At 40.2% G+C, this 24,666-nt stretch overlaps 1 protein-coding gene across 1 annotated transcript in view; it reads right to left on the bottom strand.

Annotated features, from left to right (window-relative positions):
- Window positions 1-4,882: 4,882 nt before the first annotated feature.
- Window positions 4,883-24,666, bottom strand: part of LOC124613331 (PC-esterase domain-containing protein 1A-like) — a 190,905-nt gene continuing 171,121 nt past the window's right edge. Inside the window, exon 8 of the mRNA XM_047142027.1 lies at window positions 4,883-4,986. Within this exon, the coding sequence (XP_046997983.1) occupies window positions 4,883-4,986 (104 nt within the window). The remainder of the gene's footprint in view (window positions 4,987-24,666) is intronic.

Here is a 24,666-nt window from a genome sequence, read left to right as displayed (position 1 = left end):
ATTGCATTTTTGTTGTCAATGTTTTGAGCTGTTGTGTACAGACCGCATATAAAGTTGTTGTCTGGAAGACATTGATTATGAGAAACTTGTTTAAAAACTCAGTGAGTATTACAAGGCACAGATTTATGAGCCTGCAGCAAGATTTAAATTTTTTTGTCTTAGGAAACACCCCAAACAGTAACTAAAACAGTAGACTGCTTGAACTTAAAGGGTTAACAAGGCATTGTAGGTTAAAGTGTTCTTGTGGATTAAGTCACAATGAGGTTATGTTAGTGATGCAATCGTGTAAAATTCATTGTTGCATGCACAAGCACTGCTATCCTAAAATTACCATATCTGGATCTGAGAAAAGTTTTGTTTGTTGCAGAGTCTCAAAGTATTGTGGACATAATTGAAGAGGATTTTGAGGCTCCATCTGAGGTTAATGTTAAAGCAAATAGAAGCAGACCTCAGATTAACAGTAAATGTAAACAAAAAACATTTCAATCATCTGGCACACAAGGTTTGCAACAGAATAATGTGAAGAAATCTTGCCCCCTGTGTTTTTCAAATCAAGATAGAACAGTGTTTCCTTTATGATGTAAAGTGTGTCAAACAAGGTTGTATCCAGACAGTCTGTTTATAACACAGCCAAGGCAGGCACTGGGGCACGGCATGACTCCAGTGAGGCTTTAAGCAAGTGAAGGTTATGCTGGCACAGCCGTCACAGCTGGTGCCAACAAAGGGTCACGTTTTCGCTTTGCAGACACCTTCTGCTGTAGTCCACAAACACAAAAACAAACTTTTTGTCCAATTAAGAGTGGCTCAAAAGACAATTAAATTTCTGTTAAACACAGGTGCATCTGTTTCCCCGATCAATAAAATAGCCCACTGCTACAGAAGCTGTGTGCAGTCTGCCAGCAACTTTTCATGACATGAGGAAGAGTGTTTGCTTTCATGTACTATGTTCTAGAAACAGTGCAAATATTTTGCTATGTGCAGTCTGCCAGCAATTTTTCATGACATGAGGAAGAGTGTTTGGTTTCATGTACTATGTTCTAGAAACAGTGCAAATATTTTTGGTTTAGGATTGTTTGATTTGCTCAATCTGTGCATAAAATACTATGTGTTACAAATCAGTGTTTCAGTCTCTCATGCTAGGTAATAACTACAGTGAACTTTTTAAACCAGTTTTAGGAAGGGCTAAAGATGTTGCAGTGCACATTACTGTTGAAACACATTGCACAGCCATGATTTTATCATGCTAGGCCTGTCCCCCATGTTATATGTCAGTAGGCTGCAAAGGAACTGCAATAATGGAAAGACAGTGGGGTAATACAACCCATTCAGTCAGAATCCCCCTTGGTTATACTTAAGAAGGCATGAGAAGGTATATGTCTGTGTGCCAGGTTCAGAGCCATGGTAAATCCACAAACTGTCATGGATTCATTCCCTATCCCACAATCAGACAAATTAATAGACAGATTGGGACAGGGCAGATTTTTTCCAAGATTTATTTATGTGAGGCATACTTACAATATTCCTGAGAACAATTAGCAGCCAAAGTCCCTTCATGTACAAACTACCTGGATGATATTGCTGTTTGGTTGAACACCTACTGAAAATTTGGCAAATTTAGAATATTTGTTTATTGTGCTTGCTGAGGCTGGTTTAAAGAGTAACAAGGAGAACTGCTCCTTCTTCCATCAAGAACGTTGATATTTAGGACATGTTATGAATGCACAATGTACTCATCCTGCTCATTTGCATTTTTCTGTGATTAGAGATTTGCCTGTGTCACATAACATCAAGGAGTTCTACGTATTACATTAAGTTTAGTGCAAATGCTGTGCAAATGGCTGCTTTGATGAAACAGCTGAGACAGAAAAATGTTCCCTTTGTGTGGTCCCAAAAATGCCAGAATGCATTTCAGCAGTTAAAGGACACATTGTTAAGTCATTGCCATCCTGATTCCTTTTGATCAAGCTAAGCCTGTTGTCTTAGCTGTGGATGCGTCTACATACGGGTCTGGAACTGTGCTGCCACACAGAACTGGTTCATCTCAGAGGCTTACTGATTTGGCCTTGAAAACTCTTAACAAAGCGTGCTGCAATTATAGACAACTTGAAAAAAGAGGCAATCACCATTGTCTGTGGTGTTACAGAGTTCTACCAGTATTTGACTACAGATTACCAGTCTTTAACAGCTTTGTTCAATCCTTCCAAGCCTGTCTCACCGTAGGCAGCACAGAAATTGCAATGTTGGGCTACAGAAATTGCAATGTTGGGCTCTGTTGTTGTCTAATTATCAATGCAAGTGTAATACAGGCCCAATGCACAACATACTGATTTGTGTCTGTTACTGGTCAGTTCTAACATAATGTTTGATTTGTCTGAGGTATCATGTTACAAATTGATACTAAAGATTTTGAAGTTCTTCAAAATTTTCCTCTCAATTTTTAGCATATTGCTGTAGCAATTGCTTCTGATCCAGCTAGTACATGCACCATGGGTGGCCAAGTAGTTTGAAAGGAATTCCCCACCTAGTGAAATGTCATTACTTTTCACATTGTCACATTATCTGGGTATTCAGATGTTCTGCTGCTGTATACAAAGAACAACGATATACGGGTTGTCACTACTTTTCACATTGTCACATGTTATCTGGGTGTTCAGATGTCCTGCTACTGTATACAGAGAATGAAAATGCACGGGTTGTGACTCCACAATCGCTCAAGTGGGAAGTTTGTTGCACCGAGGTCACTGAGGAATAGTCCACACAACACACTCACCAGGCCGTGGATTCCCAAATTCAGCAAATTACCTCTCATTCCAATATTCGTGCAGAGCATCAATCTGCTCCACTGCAATACTTTTTTCAAGAGCCACATCCACCCAGCCCATATGTATATACATTGATTTCACAGGTCCATTCTGGAACATGCAACTGTCGTTGGTGGTAGATGCACACAGTATATTTCCTTTTGTAATCTTTATGACATCCACCCCAACTATTAGTACTGTATTGGCTTTGTCTTTTATTTTCTGCCTCGACTGTCTTCCTGAGGTCCTTGTCTCAGACAAAAAATCAAAATTCACATCTGAATATTAAACAGTTATGTGCCGACAACATTATACAATGTGTAACTACTGCTCCTCTTCATTCTCAGTCTAACGGCGAAGCTGTAGGGTTCATTCGAACATTCAAACATCATATGGAGAAACTTCGTTCCTCCCTCATGAGGGAGCAAGCCTAAGGATTTTTCTTTCCTCTTTCTACTTCTTGTGATGTGACAGGAAGCCGCCAGCAGAATTACTACATGGACATCGTCACCATATCCTGTCTTCTGTGGCTCCGGTCAGACTCAGTTTCAGCTGCAGTACAAAGTTTTCTCTAAAAGTTTCGGCAAGAAACAGCATTTGGAACATAGTGTCATCATACAAGTATTGAGTCATTCATTTTATGTCTTTAAAGGTTCTTCTGGGCCGTGTTGGCATCATCAAAACCATCTGTGCCACTTTAGTGTTGGTTCTTCTGCCTGTGGAGGTCAACTCTGTGCCACTGTTGACATTGTTGCTGGTCTTGCAGCCTGAGGCAATGTCCAGAGATGCACCACTTCTCCTAGACAGCTGTCACAAAACCACCAGGATTCCACCTGGCATCCTTCCAACCACAGCAGCTGTGTCCCTGGATGCAGGCATGTACCCTGTGGCTGATATTTTGACTGTTGTCTCTGGTCACTCACAAGATCGATACTGTGGTGCGGGCAGGGAGCTGCCATCAGCCATTATTACTGCCCCTGTCTCCTCATATGGTCCCCCCCCCCCCCCCCCCCCATCACTTTGCCATTGTCATGTGATGTCGTCCAAACAGTGAGGTTGCAGGTTACAGTTAGTACCTTACAATAACACCACAAGCTAAAGACAGGTACAACTAGATGCAGCAACAAATGAGAGATGTCAGCATAGATAAACCCTCATGAGTTTCCAAATGTCACTTCGGAAGAAAGTGCCATGCCGCTCGGCACCCTCTTAATCACCATTTACGATGACAGCATCATCGTACCTCAGAGCCGGCTGAGATCTAACAGAACTATTTGTAAGAACTGTGTAACAAAATTTATAGTCAACTTTATATTGAGATGAGACTATCATTCTGCAGTGTATTGAGTGATAGCAGTTACAGTGTTCAGCGGCAGTATCAAGTACATAGGACATGACTGTGAACAGGGATTGTTTCCAAGTTAAGTATTTTAGATTGTTTAAATTTTAATAAAGTTATTTTAATATTTTGTGTCAGATGTTGTATCCGCTCGACACCTTCCAGAAGTAAATCTAGGCTTGCTATGACACCCTAGAAAACACAATTCACTTTAGCCATATTTAAAGGCACACAGGTCAAAGTTTTATTCAGATCTTCTTGCCTCTGTATGACACTAGTTAAATAAGTCACAAAAAACTTGTACTTTTTTGACAATATTTACAATCATTACAGGTAATTTTCTAGTTTTAGTTTACTGACACAGGTGCAAAAGCCTTAAATGTCTGCATACAAAAATACAATACAAAAATTTTTACTAGAAATATATAATAGCTATACAAAATGTAGAAATACTCTGATACAGACATCAGGCTACATAAAAAAAAATTTACTTGAAACTGTACATTTATGTACAATATTGAGTTTATCACAGCTCATAACAACAGAATTTTTTTTCCACAAGCAGCTTCTTGAACATGTCAATATACCTTTTTATGTTTCCAGTTCTTGTGCATGTGTTTTGATGATTTCTGAAAGTGCATCCAGTGGTTCATTAGCATGAGCATAATTTTGTCCAAATGTATTGTGATGTGCCATCAATTGCTAACTTAAGTTGGGAAAGTTATTGTTTCACAGTACACTGTCAATAACAAAATTGTCGCAGCTCTTTGGAATTGAACAGACAAGAATTATCTGTCTTCTGTAGAATAGGTGTTGCGGTGCTCACCCTGTCAGACAAGTACAAATCTGCAACAAAAATTATACACATTAATGATTGCCTGAAATAAAAGTATAGAAACACACACACACACTCACACACACACACACACAGATATATCAATTCGTAAATACATCACAGCACAGTTGTCCTAGGGGGAAGATGTATAAATCATCTGCTCCATATTGTTTGTGCTTGCAGATGGGCAACCCAATGAACACACTTTCAAAGTGGGCTGCTGTTGAAGTATAACTTATAACTTCATGAAACTGATAAATTGCTATTTTGTCATCTGCACATAAAAATTTCATTAGTGATCAATAAATACAAATACACATACTGTGCGAAAATTCATTTGTATGTGCCTGAAACTGGGAGGCTGGATGCTATGTTTTTAGCTCTGACAGTTGGTCACTGCCATTCAATCACTTGCTGTGTTGGCAGTTGCTCCATGGAGGTACTCCTCTTCTTGGAGACACACAGTGCTCCAGAGAATGCTGAAGACCCAAGACAGTAAAAGGATGATGCCACCAGGACAGAAGAAGACTGATTCTGTCTGTATCCCATGATGTGGACTGTGGTGTCACCGCCAGACACCACACTTGCTAGGTGGTAGCCTTTAAATCGGCCGCAGTTCGTTAGTATATGTCGGACCCGCGTGTCGCCACTATCAGTGATTGCAGACCGAGCGCCGCCACACGGCAGGTCTAGAGAGATTTCCTAGCACTCCCCCCAGTTGTACAACCGACTTTGCTAGCGATGGTTCACTGACAAAATACGCTCTCATTTGCCGAGACGATAGTTAGCATAGCCTTCAGCTATGTCATTTGCTATGACCTAGCAAGGCGCCATTATCAGTTGCTATTGATATTGTAAAGAATGTACAGACAAGAGCTACGTTCTACATTAATGGATTAAAGTTAAGTATTCCACAAGCTACATCCTTTTTTTTCTAGTCTAAATTCATTGTCCTGTTCCAGACCTCACGCCAGCCTGCGTGAGCTTAAACGTGTGCCTTTCGGCAAACTCCGTGGGTTGGCTCCTGCCAATCCACAACATGGACAGACTTGCTCAACAAATGCAAAGAACGTTAATGTTTGAGGAGAGTGATGTATTACAATAAATGTTTCCTACTGTAATATTAACACATAACATTGCATGAAGAAGCAATATCTCTTACTTGTGTATTTGGGAGATAGTTTGAACTTTCACTTTCAGCTTCAGATTTCAGTCTACAGAGATGGACTCAATGACAAGAATCAGCACAGTACACAAATACAGTGAATCAAAAAGGGATATCAGGTGATTATATTATAATTCCTTTACCATTTCAGCTTAGACTCTGAGTCTACCTACAAATTAGCTGAGGCGCAACCCAGCTAACAATCCACTGTTGTGGTTTCCGGAGCAATTCAAGTCAGCAACTTCAATTACTGGTACACACATAGTCAAGTTTTTTCTGTCACTAACGAAACCCATACTGAAAACCTGAAATGCTTATGCAAGGATTAGTACAATCCTTGTTACTCATATTAGCATAACAAATCTCTGTCAACTGCATTACAAGAGCAGATAACTCTAATGGCAAATGGTGAGTAAACGGATGTACAATGAAAAATGAAATGAGCGTATGGCATTGTCTGTCGGGGGGCCCCATTTGGGCAAGTTCGGTACGGGCTTTTGTTGAAGTTTCGAGAACATACCTTCACCGAGGAGTCAAGCAGTATATTGCTCTCCCCTACATATATCTCGAGAAGAGACCATGAGGATAAAATCAGAGAGATTAGAGCCCACACAGAGGCATACTGACAGTCCTTCTTTCCACGAACAATACGAGACTGGAATAGAAGGGAGAACCAATGGAGGTACTCAAGGTACCCCCTGCAACACACCGTCAGGTGGCTTGTGGAGTATGGATGTATATGTAGATGTAGATGTAGAAAGTGCAAGTCTTATTTCATTGGGTAACCTTGAGCAACTTGTGTGCCAATGATGAGCATTAAATGATGATGAGGACAATACAACACCCAGTCCAAGAGTGGAGAAAATCTCCAACCTGGTCAGGAATCGAACCCAGGCCCACTTGCATGGGGAGGTAAGCTCATTACCAGCCAGCTAGGCAGGCGGACAGAATGTGCAATAATCTAGTAGGTATTGGCAAATGCAAAGTATAATGAACGGAATTTGGTATTCGGCTAATCAATATTCAACATATAGGTTGACTCTCATACAGAAAACAATAGCAACTAGCCACTTTTTACAATGTTTCTCATTTATTTAAATAGCGCTATTACCGGTTTTGAATCAAAAGGTTCATTTTCAGACAGCTAGTCCACATTAAGATAAAATGTATTTTATTGTGAATTAGCCGTCTGAAGATGAACCTATCAGTTTGAAACTGGTAACGAAGCTATTTAAATAAATAAATAGCATTGTAAAAAGAAGGCTGGTTGTTGTTGTCTTTTCTGTACATAGCCACGAGCTTGGAATGTCAGTTTTAGACGAAATAGCATCAATATTCAATTTTTCAAGTCTATTGTAGGCATTATTTATCAATTCAGGAATAACTTTCACCTACAGGGTTTCATTCAGTTTGCAGCTGTTAATGACTATTTCCATTATACCAAACATCATGCCCTTGTACCTAAGTTGGATAAGTTAAACACTTTCTGTGTATCAGTTAATAAAGACTTGTTCATCCATTAATCAGGCACTCTTGTATGATCTAATCCAGACCCAGTCTCCTAGTTCCTCCAGATCACTCACTCATTATTTCTAACAGCTGCTGAAAAAAATAATCCAAATAGTAGATAAATTCTGGTTTTACTTTTCAGTGCTATTAGATTGCTGTAATCATAAATGACATTAACAACTCATCTAAAATCAATGGATAATTCTGTTTACACAACTGTTTCCCTTAAACTCATCTGAAACCAATGGATAAATTATGTCTGCATGAACATTTCGCTTACATGATAAGTGTGGTATTTTATATGCATGCACAAGAATGCATTTAACAATGAAAATTACTGGAACACAAATAGCATCTACCTGATATTATTTTCTTAAACCCAACTAAAACATTTAAAAAAATTAATTGATGTAGTGATTGTATTTAAGTTTTCATGTGCTTTGCATCAAATTTCTACTATGCTATTTGTCTGTGTACAAAAACATGATCCATCTTGTGGCACTATATACCAAATCGGTATGCATGTGTTACCTAATGTGTTGCAAACCACTGTGCATAAAAATGGGATATTTCCAACGCTCATACCTCAGCTTCTTTTGGTGATAGGAAGGTAGGGTCAAAAGTTTTTCACAGCTCTTGGGCTAGGGACCATTCTTGTACCTAGCAGAAGGATCGCCTTACAGTCACTATCTAATAGTACGAGGTCCTCATGCTTAGGCAAATAGAGCACATCAACTGGTTCTTTATGCTTTTGAAGTGGTCCATGGTGGTCCTTAAGGAGCTTCTGGAGGCACCATTTGCTCAGAACAATTCCTCGACCGGCCAGAGTGGCCGTGCCATTCTAGGCACTACAGTCTGGAACTGAGCGACCGCTATGGTCGCGGGTTCGAATCCTGCCTCGGGTATGGATGTGTGTGATGTCCTTAGGTTAGTTAGGTTTAATTAGTTCTAAGTTCTAGGCGACTGATGACCTGAGAAGTTAAGTCGCATAGTGCTTAGAGCCATTTGAACCATTTTTTGAACTCCATGTTGTAGTACTGAAGCACATGCAAAATTTTTGTGCATGTAAAATCTAGTCTGAGGTGAAAATGATATAGTTTTGTGTTATACTAATTTCACACAAGCAAACTGTTGTGACTCGCCGATCTTTCAAAGAGCCGCCGCGCAGTTACGCACGTCCTCTACATGCGGCGCTGTCTGCCAGCCATGCAGCAGCAGAGCCACCTAAGCGGCCAGCCAGCCAGCAACCGCTAGACTTGGACTCAGTTATGATTTGACTGTTAAAGTGTACTTATGTCTTACTCTGTTTACTTGATCTGTGACTTTCATGTATTGCGTCTTCCTTGAAATATATTTGTTCAACATAAAGTTATAACAACTGGCGACGAGGATGGGATTTTTCTTTTCCATCGTTGACCCACATGTTTCCATGGCTACTTTAGAGCAACTATTGAAAGGTCTCCCAGAAGAGCAAATGCTTCTCACAAATGCGATTCGTGATTTCGTCGCGGCATCAAATGCGGGGCATCTCTCGTCATTATCTCTACCTACTATTCCTCCTTACGACAAGACGGTGGAAGACTGGTCAGATTACGAAAAACATCTTCGACAGCCCTTCTTGGCATTTCATGTCGCGGACGAACAAACACGTAAGTCTCTGTTCCTTTCATGGATTTCACCTCAAATGTATCAGTTGTTGTCGCAATTGGCTCCTTTGAAAGATCCTGCGTCTTTGTTCTTTGCTGAAATGTGCTCACTTCTGTCCGCCTACTTTCAAAAGCAAACGCATGTGGTAGCCTCTCGTGTTGCCTTTTATCATTTTCAAAAACAACCAAATCAATCCTATCGCGCTTGGGCTGCTGAACTTCAAGGCCTCAGTAGAAAGTGTCAATTTGTTACTGAAGTTCACAGAGACTCCTACGCCGATTCCATGGTACGGGATGCTATTATCCTATCGGTGCCCGACAAAGAAGTTAGGCAACGTGCCCTTCAGTTGGCAAATCCGACTCTAGATGAAGTCCTATCCATAGCTCAGTCTTTTGAAATTTCTCGCGCCGCTAGAGTGCAAATAGAGGCATGGGGCGACGTTGGGGAAATACAACCTCTGTGCAATGTTGATGAAGGGTGTGGCGTGTCCCCGCCGGCCAAAGTGGCCGCAGTACGCTCCCAAGCACAGCCTCGGCCTAACTGTAAACAAACCTCTAAGAAACTGCAGCAAAACCCACGGCAATTTCCTTCATGTCCGCGGTGTTTTACGAAACATTCATGAGAAGATTGTCCACAACGTTGGACCGTGTGTCACAAATGCAAAAAAATGGTCATGTGTCATCTGTTTGCAAATCCGACCGCATACATGATGTTCATGAACATGACGCTGATTATGATTCTGTGTTGTCTGTCAATTGTACTTCTTCCCTTTCAGGGAAGTTATTCCTCACTGTCCAAATACTTGGTCGAGATGTTCGCATGCATGTGGATACTGGTTCTGCTTCCACTATCATCAATTCTTAGACGTATCTTCCGTTGGGTTCTCCAATCCTGTCACCTGTCACTAGGCAATTACGGACTTACAATAAACAGGATTTCTCTCTTGGGACAATTTCATGCTGAGGTATCTTACAAATCTGTCATTCGCACTGTTCCCATATTTGTGGTCGACCATAGTAACGCGGAGAATCTTTTTGGTTTCGATGCCTTTCGCGTTTTTGGGTTCTCCATAGATGACTCTGTCAATATCGTCTCTGATGCTATTCCTTATGCTCAATTGGATTCCTTGTCGATGACATTTTCGTCCCTTTTTCTCCTGGGTTAGGCCGTGCAAACAACTTTGAAGCTCATATCACGCTCAAACCCACTGCTTGGCCTATGTTTTTTCAGGCTCGGCCCATTCCTGTGGCCCTCCATGATCAGGTCAAACGGGAACTGGATTGTCTCACTGCTTCAGGGGTCTTGCTTCCTGTCACTTCCAGTGAGTGGTCCTCTCCTGTCGTTGTCGTTGCTAAGCCAAATGGTAATATTCGTCTCTGTGGCGATTTCAAAGCCACTGTAAATGCTCAGTGCCTTATTGACACTTACCCTATGCCTCGACCTGAAGAATTGTTCACTAAACTTGCTGGAGGCCAGTATTTTTCTAAATTTGACCTGTCAGAAGCTTATCATCAACTTCCTCTCGACGCTGCTTCCCGGCAGTTTCTGGTCCTTAACACGCCTTTTGGCCTCTATCAATACCAACGATTGCCATTCGGGGTTGCCAGCGCCCCTGCTCTCTTTCAGCAATTCTTGGAACAATTATTGTTCACTGTCCCTGTGTGTATAAATTAACAGGACGACATTGTTGTCACTGGCTCCACCACTGATGAACATCTTCAAAATCTCTGCACACTTTTTCATGTCTTACAGACTGCTGGTCTTAAGTGTAATCTTCAGAAATTAAAATTTTTTCAGGCATCTATCATGTACTTGGGGTTTCAACTCTCTCAGGATGGTATTCGTCCGCTTCAGCAAACTGTCACTGCAATCGATGCCCTTCCTCGCTCTAGATCTGTTAAGGAATTGCAGGCCTTCTTGGGGAAAATAGCATACGATCACAAGTTGTTTTTACTGTCAGCTGCTTCGGTGGCTCAGCCGTTGCATTGCCTGTTGCATAAAAACGTGCCTTTTTACTGGTCCGCGTCATGCGATGCGGCTTTCCAGAAATTGAAGACTATACTACTTATCGACCTGGCCAACATCTTGTTCTTGCCATGGACGCCTCTCAATACGGGGTCGGTGCAGTCCTTGCACACCGTTTTTCTGACGGTTCTGAACAACCCATTGCTTATGCCTCCAAAATGCTCACAGATGCCCAACAAAAGTATTCTCAAATTGAAAAAGAAGCTTTGGTCATTATTTATGCTCTTCATAAGTTTGGTGTTTTTCTCTATAGATCCAAATTTCAGCTACAGGTTCTGACCCTACCCTCTCCCAGGTTTTACGCTGTATTCAGAAGGGTTGGCCAGACTGTCTGTCCGCTAAGACTTCTGATCTGTTGCAGAACTACTACGCTTTGCGTTACCACCTCATGGCTACGGATGGTGTTATCCTACTTTCCACCGAAAATGCTTAGCCATGTGTTGTGGTACCTGCGTCTTTGTGTGCTTCGATCTTGCGCCTCCTCTGCCAAGGGCACTGGGGTGTCTCTCGCACAAAATCTCTGGCTTGCCGTCATGTGTACTGGCCCACCATTGACTCTGAAATCGCACACATGGTCGCTGCCTGTGGCCCTTGTGCTTCACAGGCCGCCGCCCTGAAGTCATCTTTGTCACTGTGGCCCTTGCCTGAGAAGCCCTGGGAGCATATTCATGCTGACTTCATGGGACCTTTTTTAGGTACTTATTGGCTTCTTGTTATTGATGCCTACTCTAACTTTCCTTTCATTGTCCGTTGGACGTCGCCTACCACCGCGACAACCACCAATGCTCTACCTTGCATTTTCTCTTTGGAAGGCCTTCTGTCTACTCTTGTTACTGATAATGGTCCGCAATTTGCCTCTTCCGATTTTGCGGATTTTTGTGCCTGTCATGGCGTCATGCATGTCACGGCCCCTCCGTTCCATCCACAGTCAAACGGTGAGGCTGAACGACTTGTCCGCACATTTAAGGCTCAGATGAGGAAACTCCTGACTTCTTCTGTTGATGATGCGCTTCTCCAATTTCTGGCTTCTTACCGTTTCACCCCCATGGGCGACCACAGCCCGGCTGAGCTCTTACATGACCGATGCTACTTCATCTTCTGCGGCCTTCCACCTCATGGCCGCGGGTGCCTTTGCTGGGCCAGTTCACTGCCGACGACCTTGTATGGGTACAGGAATATGGCAGGCGGCCAAAATGGAGTCCTGGCCGCATCTTACAACACCGTGGCCAATGCCTGTATGAAATCCAGACGGACATGAATGCTGCATTGTGACATTCGGACCAGCTTCGGCCTCGTGTACCGGCAATGCCTGTTCCGGATGCCGTTACACCACCTTCGGCTCTACCTGACGCTCTGGATACTGGAATCTCTCATTACTCACAATGCAGTCCTCTCACCATCATATCGGTGCCAGCACAAGAACTGACGCCACCAGGAGATGTGCCCATGCAGGAACCAGATGGCCATCATCTGTCGGAGCAACTCTACTCGCCTCCTTCTACGGACAGGGACACATCGCCCATGTCTCCTGTTATAACAACCAGACTTGCTGCAACGGGCAGATTGGTGCACAAGGCCTCAGTAGATTCGACCCCCACATCTCCTGTCATCTTGACCTGTTATCATCGGGGACACTTCCGTCTGTACAGGAAGCCTCCTCCTCGAGACTTTACGACCAGTCAAACAACACCTATGGACGTTAGCAATCTACAGGCCACCTACATCAAGACCTGTGCAATAACTTCAAAGGGGGGAAAAGTGTTGTGACGCGCCGATCTTTCAAAGTGCCGCCACGCAGTTATGTGCATCCTCTATGTGTGGCGCTGTCTGCCAGCCATGCAGCAGCAGTGCCACCTAAGAGGCCAGCCAGCCAGCAGCCGCTAGACTTGGGTTCAGTTATGATTTGACTGTTAAAGTGTACACACGTCTTACTCTGTTTACTTGATCTGTGACTTTCATGTATTGCGTCTTCCTTGAAATATATTTGTTCAACTTGAAGTTATAACACAAACAATCAAAATTTTACTGACCCATAAAGTTCTTTTCATTCCAGTGATGTGCCCTGCTGTGGCAGGAAAAAGAAGAGAACCAGCAGAAAAATGCCCAAATTGGAGAACAAAAAAGGTGAATATGCCCGTGTTTAAAATATTCTGATTGAGAAGTTTAGTACCAGCTGCATCATTCTACCTTCCCCAGATACTTTAAAAATTTCCCCAAAATTTTAGCATGTGAACATATTCACAGTTTTTATACTGAGAGAGGAGGGGAGAGTGGCAATGGCAAAGAGATGGGAAAGTAATAAATACTGGAAAATAGCAGACAGTGATTGTGGTGCAGAGCAGTTAAGGTGACAATAGTAGTGTGAGAAAAACAAAGGGACATAATGTCAGTGGAACATAGATGACAGGGACAGAAAACTACCAGGAAAAGAGTGAAGGAGACAGTGCCAGTGGGAAAGGAATAGAAGGAGGGAGAAAGTGGAAATGGGTGAGGGTCAGTGATAATAAGTGGTAGTTCATAACAACATCAACAAGGGAAAGAGAGAGAGAGAGAGAGAGAGAGAGAGAGAGAGAGAGTGACAGTGGGAAGAGAAGGCACCAATGAGAAGGACAGCAGTAATAGGTGTAAAACGCAACATAGGGCTATAGACAGAGAGATGCTGAATGAAATGTGTTTGTGTGTCAAGAGAGAAATGCATCAAGCCTTCAATGACTACTGTAGCAGAATAATGTCAAACGATCTTCCACAAAACCCGAAGAAATTCTGGTCATATGTAAAGACTGTTAGTGGCACCAAAATTAGTGTCCAGCTGTGGTGTAACTGCCTTGCTGGGGATGGTAATTGTCAAATAAAAGTAAATGAAAGGAAAAGTCTTTACAAATGTTTATCGAGAAAATAGTAGATGAAATAAAAAAAGTTCTTAAAACTGGACGGGTGTAAGTAAAGCATGTACACAAAATTATTGGACATTATGTCTCACAGTTTAGCTCAAAATCTCACATTGTATTGGCTCTTCCTCATGATTTCTTGTGGGATTACATACTCTCGCAAACAATTTGAACATTGTTGCACACAGTAATTTCATTAATTACAGTCACAGAAGTTGTTCAAAATTATACAAAATGTTATCATTTGAGGTTACAACTGAAGTGCAAAACAGGATACAAATTCAAATACATATTTGTTGTTTTCATGGAAATATAAGTGAAATGGTTCAAATAGACAATGCTGATTACATTTTTGTTAATTGCACTGAAACTGCATAATTTATTCCAAGCATTTTTACAATGTTTTCTGCTTCTGATATGAGTACGTTATTGTTTAGTGTAGATGGAATTTTAATATATAATCCAGTCATATTTATAATGAGACAGCTAGCACAATATGCAGACAAACAGCTTCTGTGCACAGTATACCATGGGCTATTCGAACCCTACCTGCAGTATTGAGTTGTAGTGCGGGAAAACTCAAACATTCAAGAAATAAGAAGGGTGTTCATATTACAAAAAAAAAAAAAAAAAAAACAGTCAGAATCATATTAAAAAGAAAGACTTCTGAAACATGCAAAAACTGCTTCAAAAGACTAGGCATCTTAACTTTTTTCTCCTTGTACGTATATAAAACTATACTATATGTCACAAAAGACGGTGTAGAGTGGACTACAAATGCTAGTGAACACACCCACAACACAAGGAGGAGGAATGACATATGAAACATACCCCAATGACTGACAATACTTGAAAAAGGACCCCAGTACTAAGGTATCAAATTACTAAGAAGTCTACCTAAGAACCTGTGAGGCAACATACATGACACTAAGTTTTCAAAGAACCTAAAATACTATCTGGTAGAAAAGGAATGTTACTGTGTTAATGAGTACTGCTCATATTAAATCTTCAAATATTGTTAGTTATAATCAATGATGTTGGAACAGTTAGTATGAGATTGAAGGTTTTTGTATTTTTGACATGTCCTGTATTACATGTACATTCACTGTACACCATATAATCCTACAGGTTCAAATAAAATTCAATTCAATTCAGTACCCTAAATAAATGCTTTGTTTACACTGCCCACTAGTTTTGTATAGTGAATTATAGTAATTATGTAGTAATTAGATGCTGTTATGTTAAATAATAGAACAGCAAGTTGACAGTATGACAGACAGTTGTTATATGTTTCTAACATTATAAAATACAGTATATTTGATGCCGCTTTTGTTATCAAACAGTTTGTAAATTAAAAATCCTAACTGCAACAAAATTAATCAATGATACATCTTCCTTCCAAATGATGGATGTAGCAACATTAGCCAGTACTTTGGCAAGAAGTTGTTGAAAATCACATTGCATAGTTCAAAAGGTGAAATTATATATACGGGTCATATCTAATAACTTGAAAATTAATCAAGCTATCCAAATTAATGTCAAAATCTTCTGAAAAATGAGCTGTTACATTAGACACTCACTCACAAATGATACAGGAATTGAAATTGTGGGTACCACAGCAAAAACTGAAATGCTTAACTCTCGTTTTCAAACATTCCTTTTAATAGGGAAACTTCGGAGAACTGCCCCAATGTAGCCTTCAGACCACTGAAAAGATGAGTGAAATAAGTGTTATCATCAGCTGTGTTGAAGAGAAAACAGCTGAAACTGTTAAAATTGAACAAAAGTCTAGGGCACAATAGAATTCCTATCAGAATCGACAATGAATTTATGGCTGAGTTAGCCCATCTTTTAATTATAATCTATCATAGATCCCACAAACAAAAACCCTTGTCCAGGAGTTGGTAAAAAAGACTAGTCACATCCATTTACCAGAAGGGTGGTAGAAGTGATTCACAAAACTACCGTCCAATATCCCTGACATCAATCTGTTGTAGAATCTTAGAACATATTCTGAGCTCAAACATTATCAGGTACCTCGAACAGAATGATTACCTCCATGCCAACCAGCATGGACTCTGAAAACATCAGTCATGTGAATCCCAACTCACACTTTTATCACTACATACTGAAAACCTTGGATCAAGGCAATCAGCTAAATGCAGTATTTCTTGATTTCCAAAAAGCGTTTGACTCAGTACCACACCTACGTTCATTGTCAAAAGCATGATCATGTGGGGTATCAATTAAATTTGTGACTGGATTGATGATTTTTTTGATACGAAGGACATAATGCGTTATTTTGGATGGAGAGTCATCATCAGATGCTGAAGTAACTTCGGGTGTGCCTCAGGAAAGGCTATTGGGACACTTGCTGTTCATGTTGTACATTAATGAATTTGCAGAAAATATCAATAGTAACCCCAGAATTTTTGCAGATGATATGGTTATCTATAGTGAAATACTTACTGAAAGAAGCTGCATAAATATTCAATCAGATCTTGATATAATTTCAAAGTGGCACAAAGATTGGCAATATGATTAAATTGTTCAGAAAAGTAAAACTGTGCACTTCACAAAATGAACAAACATAGTATTCTATGACTATAATATCAATGGATCAAAGTTGGAATTGGCCAACTCCTACATATACCTGGGCGTAACAGTTTGTCAGGATATGACAGGAAAGGATTACATACGCTCAGTCTTGGGTAAGACATGTGATAGCCTTCAGTTTATTGGTAGAATGCTGGGAAAATGAAATCAGTCTACAAAGGAGATTGCTAAGAAATCACACATGTGACCATTCTGGAATATTGATCAAGTGTGTGGGACATATACCAAATAGGACTTGTAGGGGATATTGAATGTATACAGAGAAGAACAGCACGAATGGCCACAGGTTTGTTTGGCCCATGGGTGTCACAGAGATGCTGAATAAACTAAACTGGCAGACTCTTGAAGATAAATGTAAACTATTCAGAGAACATCTACTTACAAAGCTTCAAGGATTGGCTTTAAATTATGAGTCTAGCAATATGCTACAACTCCCTACATATTCCTCAGGTAGGGATCATGAAGTCAAGATTAGATTAATTACAGCACGCACAGAGATATTTAAACAAATCATTCTACCTGCACTCAACATGTTAATGGAATGGGAAGAAACCCAAATAACTGGTACAATGGGACGTTCTCTTTGCCATGCACTTCACAGTGCTTTCCAGAGTATAGATGTAGATTTAGATGTACATAACTAAAATATCAGAAGGAAAAATGATATTCATTACTCCACATTAAGGTTGTCTTTAGGACAAAAACCATGTAGAAATATGTTCTTGAACAAATTTTATTAAGAGTTTGGCAATTAACTGCAAAACTATTTGGGATACAATCAGCTGAAAAGCAGTAGTGCCCTTATAATAATCTAAATACTTTATATCAAAAGTTAGCAGACTCACAGGCAGAAGAAACCTATGTGTTGACCAAAAGAAAAGACTTGATGGGGTAGAACATAACCGGTAGCAGTGAATAATACTTCGATCATATAGCTTCAAAATTAAGTCTCCATGCAAATTGATTTGAGAAAGATTAACTACCAAGGGTAGACTACAAGCGATCCTTCTACCTAGCACCAGTACACCTTCAGGAGAAACCCCAGTCCCACGTTGTATGCATTCTTATGTCATACCATAAGAATAGGAGGAAATTTCAACCATTACAATTTCTTAAGTGACAACTTCCGCAAAAATGTCTCAGAAAAACCTCTAAAAGCTTTCTCAGAAAACTACTAATAATAGATAGTTCAGAAACCCACTTAAAGAAGAGATATGTCAGATTGGAAAAAAATGTAGCTAACTTCTATGTGGAATTTGATGTAGTGATTGGGAGCAGTGATTAATGTGTCAATAATATTCACCAGAACAAGAAGTTACAAAAACATGCAGAAAAATCTATATATTCTAAACGGGATTGAGAGAAGGTTGCCTCATTTCACAGCCAGAAGCTAAAATCATTTAAGGTAAGTAAGGGACACATACAGGAAATGTGATTAAAGGTTAACTGACATTCTACAGTAAGTCATGAGGCATGTTTTATAAATGTGGAGGTTTCCCATAATTTCACTCATGGCATTTGATACCATGGATAGGAAGCATGGGAAGCTGAACTAGGTGGACTGAGCTAAGAATCTTCTGTTTCCGTTTGAAGTTTTTAAACATTTGGATACAAAAATCTTCAGAAATTATTGTGTTTAAATGCACTCCAGATGGATTAGACATGCAGGGGAAAAATTGTCTCAAATATCTGCTGCATTTCAATTGCATGAGACCAAAAATAGTCAAATTCTTCAGAAGAAAATTATGTATTAAGCTCTCTTGGTTTTTAGGATGTAAGTGTACTTTGGTTTCTAAAGGGATGAAATGAAATAACATATGGAAATGGAATGATGATATGGTATTATTGCACAGATGACCCCTCTAGGGTTTTTCAGTTGACTGGTGCAAGTCTCTCTATTTGACACCACTTAACAATTTACAGGTCTTTGTGATGGAGGAAAGATGAAATTATTACGACAGCGCAAACATCCTCGAGTGAAGAAAATCTCTGACTCCCCCCCCCCCCCCCCTCCCCCCAATCTAGAGGCAGTGATGCTAACCATTAGACAATGTGCTGCATACTCTTACGGAGATGAGAATATTAAAAGGGTATGGTAGTTCTCATGTGGAAAGTAGAAAAATAAATCAAGGAAAATTCAATACATGGTTTTCTGTGTAATAAGAAAAATAACTGCTAACCCTGGCAAAGCATATTAAAAGAAAACATTTTACTGTCATTAAAATTGCAGTGAATTATAAGTAATTGGCATTTCCACCCAGAAAGAAGAAAAGGGGAGTGGAGTTATAGATATAAATTAAAACAGAATAGTTCTTAGCCTTGTGAAACATCCGATCTTCATTTTGTCATAAGAAGGTATTGTTGTCATTATCCACCCTAAAACTATTGCTTGAGGTGAAAAATGTGACAAAGAACTGAAAAAAAAAATCTTAGGATCCAGACCTTCAGATTCATTGTCTGTGATTTACTAAATAAGCTGCCAAGGCAACTGGCTAGATGTAACTGAATATAATGTATTTCCATATTACAAATGCAATAGTGTTCCAGATAAAATGCTTCTCTATGTGGCATGTTTTGGAAGTGAGCTCCTCCGTTTTTTCATAGCATCATCCAACAGAGCTCAAATTACTCATTTGGACAGCATAAGTCAGCAACTCTGGACCCAGTTGCAACATGCTAGTTCTTGAGACAGCCAAACAGAGTACACTAGTCAGAAACTCCAACTTACTTGTCAGTTAGTTAACTGGGGGGACTGGCCAGTTTCAATTAGCTCATGTAAAAAAAAGGTATGTAGCATAATTAGTTATGGTAGCAGAGATAAAAGTAATGTCAGGAATCTACTTAAGAGAAAGCAACAAGCAAGCTGAAGAGACACCCAAAGAGAGTAAACTAATCAGAAACATCAATTTGCTTGTCAGTTAACTGGGGACACCGACCAGCTTTCATTAGCCCATCCAGCTCTACAAAAACACCTACATAGTAGAATAGATTGTGGTAGTAGAGGTAAAAGTAATGTCAGTAACCTTCTGAACAAACAGCACCTGATGACAGTAGGTATAAAGCAAAGAAAATACCATAATGGCCCTAATGTAAGCTGCTTCTGAATGTAAGCCACACTCTCAATTTTGAGGAGAAATGTGTCATACTATCTATTTACCGTATTTACAAAAACTGTTCATAATATGGTCACTCTTGCAATCTATGCTGCATGGCTGCTGGTTGAAAAATACCACAAAATAAACAAGCCACTGCACCTCGCTTTTCTAGACCTCCAAAAAGCTTTCTAGCCTGATTAGTGCTTCAAGAACATGGCATTCCAAAGTACTTTGCTAACTGGGAATGACCTCTGTATGTTGAACTGAGGAGCTAAGTCCAAGCAGCTGCAGTAGCATGCAGTGACTTTCGCATCACAGTAGGAGCCCACCAAGGCTTCACCTTATCACCACTGGTGTTCATTCGTGTGACGGACACTGTCACATCAGACCTGCACATACAGACTGCCATGGACACTTCTTTATGCTGATGATGTCATGTTGACTGCGGGAAACAAGTCTGATCTCCAGTGCCTAAAACGAGAGTGGAACAACCAACTTGCATGACGTGGTCTGCAGCTCAACAAATAGAAAACTGAGTACATGACATCAGATTTACAAGAAGCTGGATCCATCAACAGTGATGGAGAAGATCTATAAAAAGTATCAAAATTTAAGTGCCTTGGTTCTACAATCTCTATGATGGGCAACTTACAGACAAGGTCAACATGAGTATGCAGGCAGCCTGGATGAAGTGCCAAAAACAACAGGAATCACCTGCAATCATCAGATGAAGGACCATCTGAAATCAAAGACCTACTGCACTATCATCTGTCCCATTGCTCTCTATGGCACTGTTGTTGGTCAGCTACAAAAGAGGCAGAATGATAACTGGAAGTCATGGGGACAAAGATACTTAACTGGACAGGTGGCATCACTCAATTGAATCACATTTAGTATGACATTATCAGGAAATCTTTTGAGGTTACACCAAGCCAGAACAAAATGTGAGGAAGCTATCTGCGATGATTTGGACATGTGCTGTGCAGAGAGGATAATACTATTGCAAAGACAGCATACACAGCAGAAGTCATGGGAAAGAGCTCCAAGAGACAATGAAGATGGCGATGGGCCAAAACTCCGCACATTAACCTGAAGGCTGTACTCTTCATTCAGACATGGCTCATGATCAAATGAAATGACAAAGTGAATCCACTTAGCAGATCCTGCCACCAGGGGACAAACAGTAAAGAAAAAGAAGAAGTTCATAACATGGTCCATAGATTAATGTTTTAATGCAAATAAATTACAAAGAGATACCACGCCTCTAATTATAGTCTTCACTGATGCCACTGTTAACTTCATTACAAGTATTTGTTTCAGCACTCTCACTCTCAGCATTTTTGTCACACTTCTTCTAAAATATGTTGTTCTCCCAGTGGTCTTGTGTGGTACGAAAAGGAAATCAGCTTAAACATAAGACTATAACTCTCTTATTGGGCAGCATGCCAAACCTTTGAATAAACAGTAGCTAGCCAGTCTATAATTAATTCTGTTGTCAGGAACAGCATACCATTAACCCACCATGACAAGAAAACCTGAGAGATGAGATAATTTTCACACCTTTATAGTCCATTTTTGTAGTGCTCATAATGTCACAAAAGACCGACGTTTTGTCTGCCTGGCCAATCTGGTGTAGAGGATAAGACTGCAACAGCCACATTTGGCTTACTTGGTTCTGGAAGCTGGTGAATTTCTTGGTAAACTCTTCTTGCAGTCTCTGTGCTGGAGAAGTACTTCTTCAGACAGAGGCCACTTCTATGCATTAACCTGCAGCTCCAACCTGATACTCTCATGGAACTCTGTCTGTTGTATGTTTAGGTTCTTTGGAATTTCCAAGGCCTGTAAAAGGGACAGATATCCCATCTTTCCTTTTCTCCAATACAAATGAAAACTTTTGGGCATCTGTAGGATGTTATTGATGGAATGGCAGTTAGTAGCATATTCTCCAATGCTACATGTAAGATTTGTCCAAACCACAGTCTTTGGCAGCTATTCAATGTACTTTTTGCGGAATGAATAACTGTTAGTTTTGAATTTGCATCACAACTTTGCCGAACACCATAGTTTGTTGATTATTTTCTTTCAATGGTCGAACTCATTGGTGAAGATTAAATTTTTCTCTTTAGTTAGACAAAATTGTGCCTCTCCTGTCATGTGAAATAATGGAACTGTTAGCACAATAGTTGTCACTACCAAAATTAAATGTCAACTACTGAAGACAGTTACAATGTTACCTCATACACAATGATTAATTTTCAAACACTACTGATATTTTGAACTATGAAATGGGCATAACTGCTGAAGTTTCGATGATGTGAAAATTTACCCATACTTCCAGAGTTGCATACATAATTGGCACTCCCACTTTTTTCTGGCCAATACGATATTATTTGAGCCAATACAATAATACGGACAATCAGACTTTAACTGGTACTTGCTTGGTTATTAGTAGGGAAATGCTGGATAACTTGTAATAACTACAACTTGAAATCAAATAGCTGGATATTTTTAAGAATCTTAAGAAGTTTTCACACCATGTTAACAAATGTATTGTGAAGAAAGGAAAACTTCTTGCGTGATGGTTCTGTATTGGTGCCACTGTCACGCAGAGCTGCAGTTCCTCCTTTCTTACATTCAATATAAGTACCAGAGCTCACTGTTTCTGAACATTTTTTCACTGCAAACAAGGTATCTTCAAACATGTGAGTAAACATCATCAATTTTGTGACTAATTTGAATGTATGTGTGGCTTAGAAAAAAAGATGAAGAAATCTTTGTATTGAAACACTTGCAGTATAAATCTGTTTTTCCTCTCAAAACCAGCGGTCTCAATAGTGTTTCTTAGAATTTTTGAGATTTTAGGTACTCTTTGGATGAACTACAAAACATAATAACAGAGAGGAATCCTTGCCTATTGATTACAATGTTTTTATAACTTTCTATAAAATTGAGATGTTTCAGGAGTAGATAGTAGCAATGCAGATGAGAAAAATATTGATCATATCTTTGGGAAACAATTCACAGGAGAATCAGAGGGTAAAATCACAACTGTGTAGTTGGAAACAAAGTGAAAACAATTGCTGCAGGAAATTTCCTTGAAGTAACTGAAGGTGGTTGAAGCTAATAGTGAACCCTTTGTACAAAATAATGATTTGGAGGAAACTGATAATACTTTCACAAGACTCTCTGTTGTGAAGCATAGAATGAAGAAAACAAAAAATAAGAGTGCTGTTGACAGAAGAAATTCCTGGATTGGAGACGTATTGAGAAAAGAATAGTGATTATGAGAACAAGGCTATTTTTAATCTGTGGCCCAAAACATATTTATACAAATTATGAGTAACATTAAGATTTCAGACAAGGATAACATGAGTCCAACCAATAAATTCTCTAAGTATGGCCCTTCTAGCAATTACTACACGAAAAAATGGATGACATTTTGTTAGAGGAATGTAAATTTGTCAGTGGACGAGGAAATGATAGCATATTAGGGAAGACAAGGAGCAAAACAACAAAGGTGTGGTAAAACAGATTGATCTGGTTATAAAGTTAGGTGCAGTCTGTTCCATATCAAGGTATGCTATGTCATAACTTGGTCTTGGAGGATCTGTTGTCACATATCTTGACAGCAGCCTGGAAGAAAAAAGTCATTTGTAATCCCTTTTTTTAAGAACTTATTTACATATTTTAGTTTTTTGGGAGAGCTAAAGAGTTCACGGTATAATGCTACCAGTGCCATGAGTAGAAGATAGAAAACAAATGTGTAGGAGAGAGACATTATTACTGCCATGTGACTGATCCTAGCCAAGGAATTACTGACTGAGCCTAACCAAGGAATCACTGACTGATCCTATCCAAGGAATTACTGACTGGACTGATCCTATCCAAGGAATTACTGACTGATCCTAACCAATGAATTACTTTGGTGACATACACTGATCAGCCAGTACATTATGACCCCTTCCCTAGTAGCTGGTATGTCCACCAGTGGTGATGCATTGTGGCATGGAAGCAGTGAAGCCTTGGTAGTTCACTGGAAGGAGTTGGCACTATGTCTGCATACACAAGTCACCTAATTCCCATAAATTCCAGGGGGGGGGGGGGGGGGGGGTTTATGAGCTCGGACACAACATTCAATGACATCTCTGATGTGCTCAGTTGGGTTCAGATCTGGTGAGTTGGGGGGAGGGGGGAGCAGTACATCAATTGGAACTTGTCACTGTGTTCCTCAAACCACCCCATCACACTCCAGGCCTTGTGACATGCCGCATTATCTCGTTGAAAAATGCCATTGCCGTGTGATTCTTCAATTTCTCCAGGCGTATTTTATGACGAAATAAATCTTTGGTGAACAGCCATGTATGAGTGTGCATAGGACACAATATTTCGGCAATCTACCACGTTGCCATCGTCAGGTGTGCTGATGTACTGTGTAACAGAGACAAGGTGGCAGCAGCTCCATTATACTCTGGGGAACATCAGCACACCTGATGATGGCAACGTGGTTGATTGCCGAAATATTGTGTCCTATGCACACTCATACCAGGCTGTTCACCCAAGATTTATTTCTTCAATGCCATTGCTGTCGGGGAACATGATCGCCATGAAGGGGTGTACATGGTCTACAACCATGTGTATGGTACTCCTTGGCCACTGTGGTGGCTTACACAAGCTCCACTGGACCTATGGATACCCATGTGAATGTTCCCCAGAGTATAATGGAGCTGCTGCCACCTTGACTCTGTT

Source organism: Schistocerca americana, chromosome 4, assembly GCF_021461395.2.
Source record: "Schistocerca americana isolate TAMUIC-IGC-003095 chromosome 4, iqSchAmer2.1, whole genome shotgun sequence".
In the NCBI taxonomy this organism is placed as follows: Eukaryota; Metazoa; Arthropoda; class Insecta; order Orthoptera; family Acrididae; genus Schistocerca; species Schistocerca americana.
This window is presented reverse-complemented; position numbering and strand designations above follow the sequence as displayed.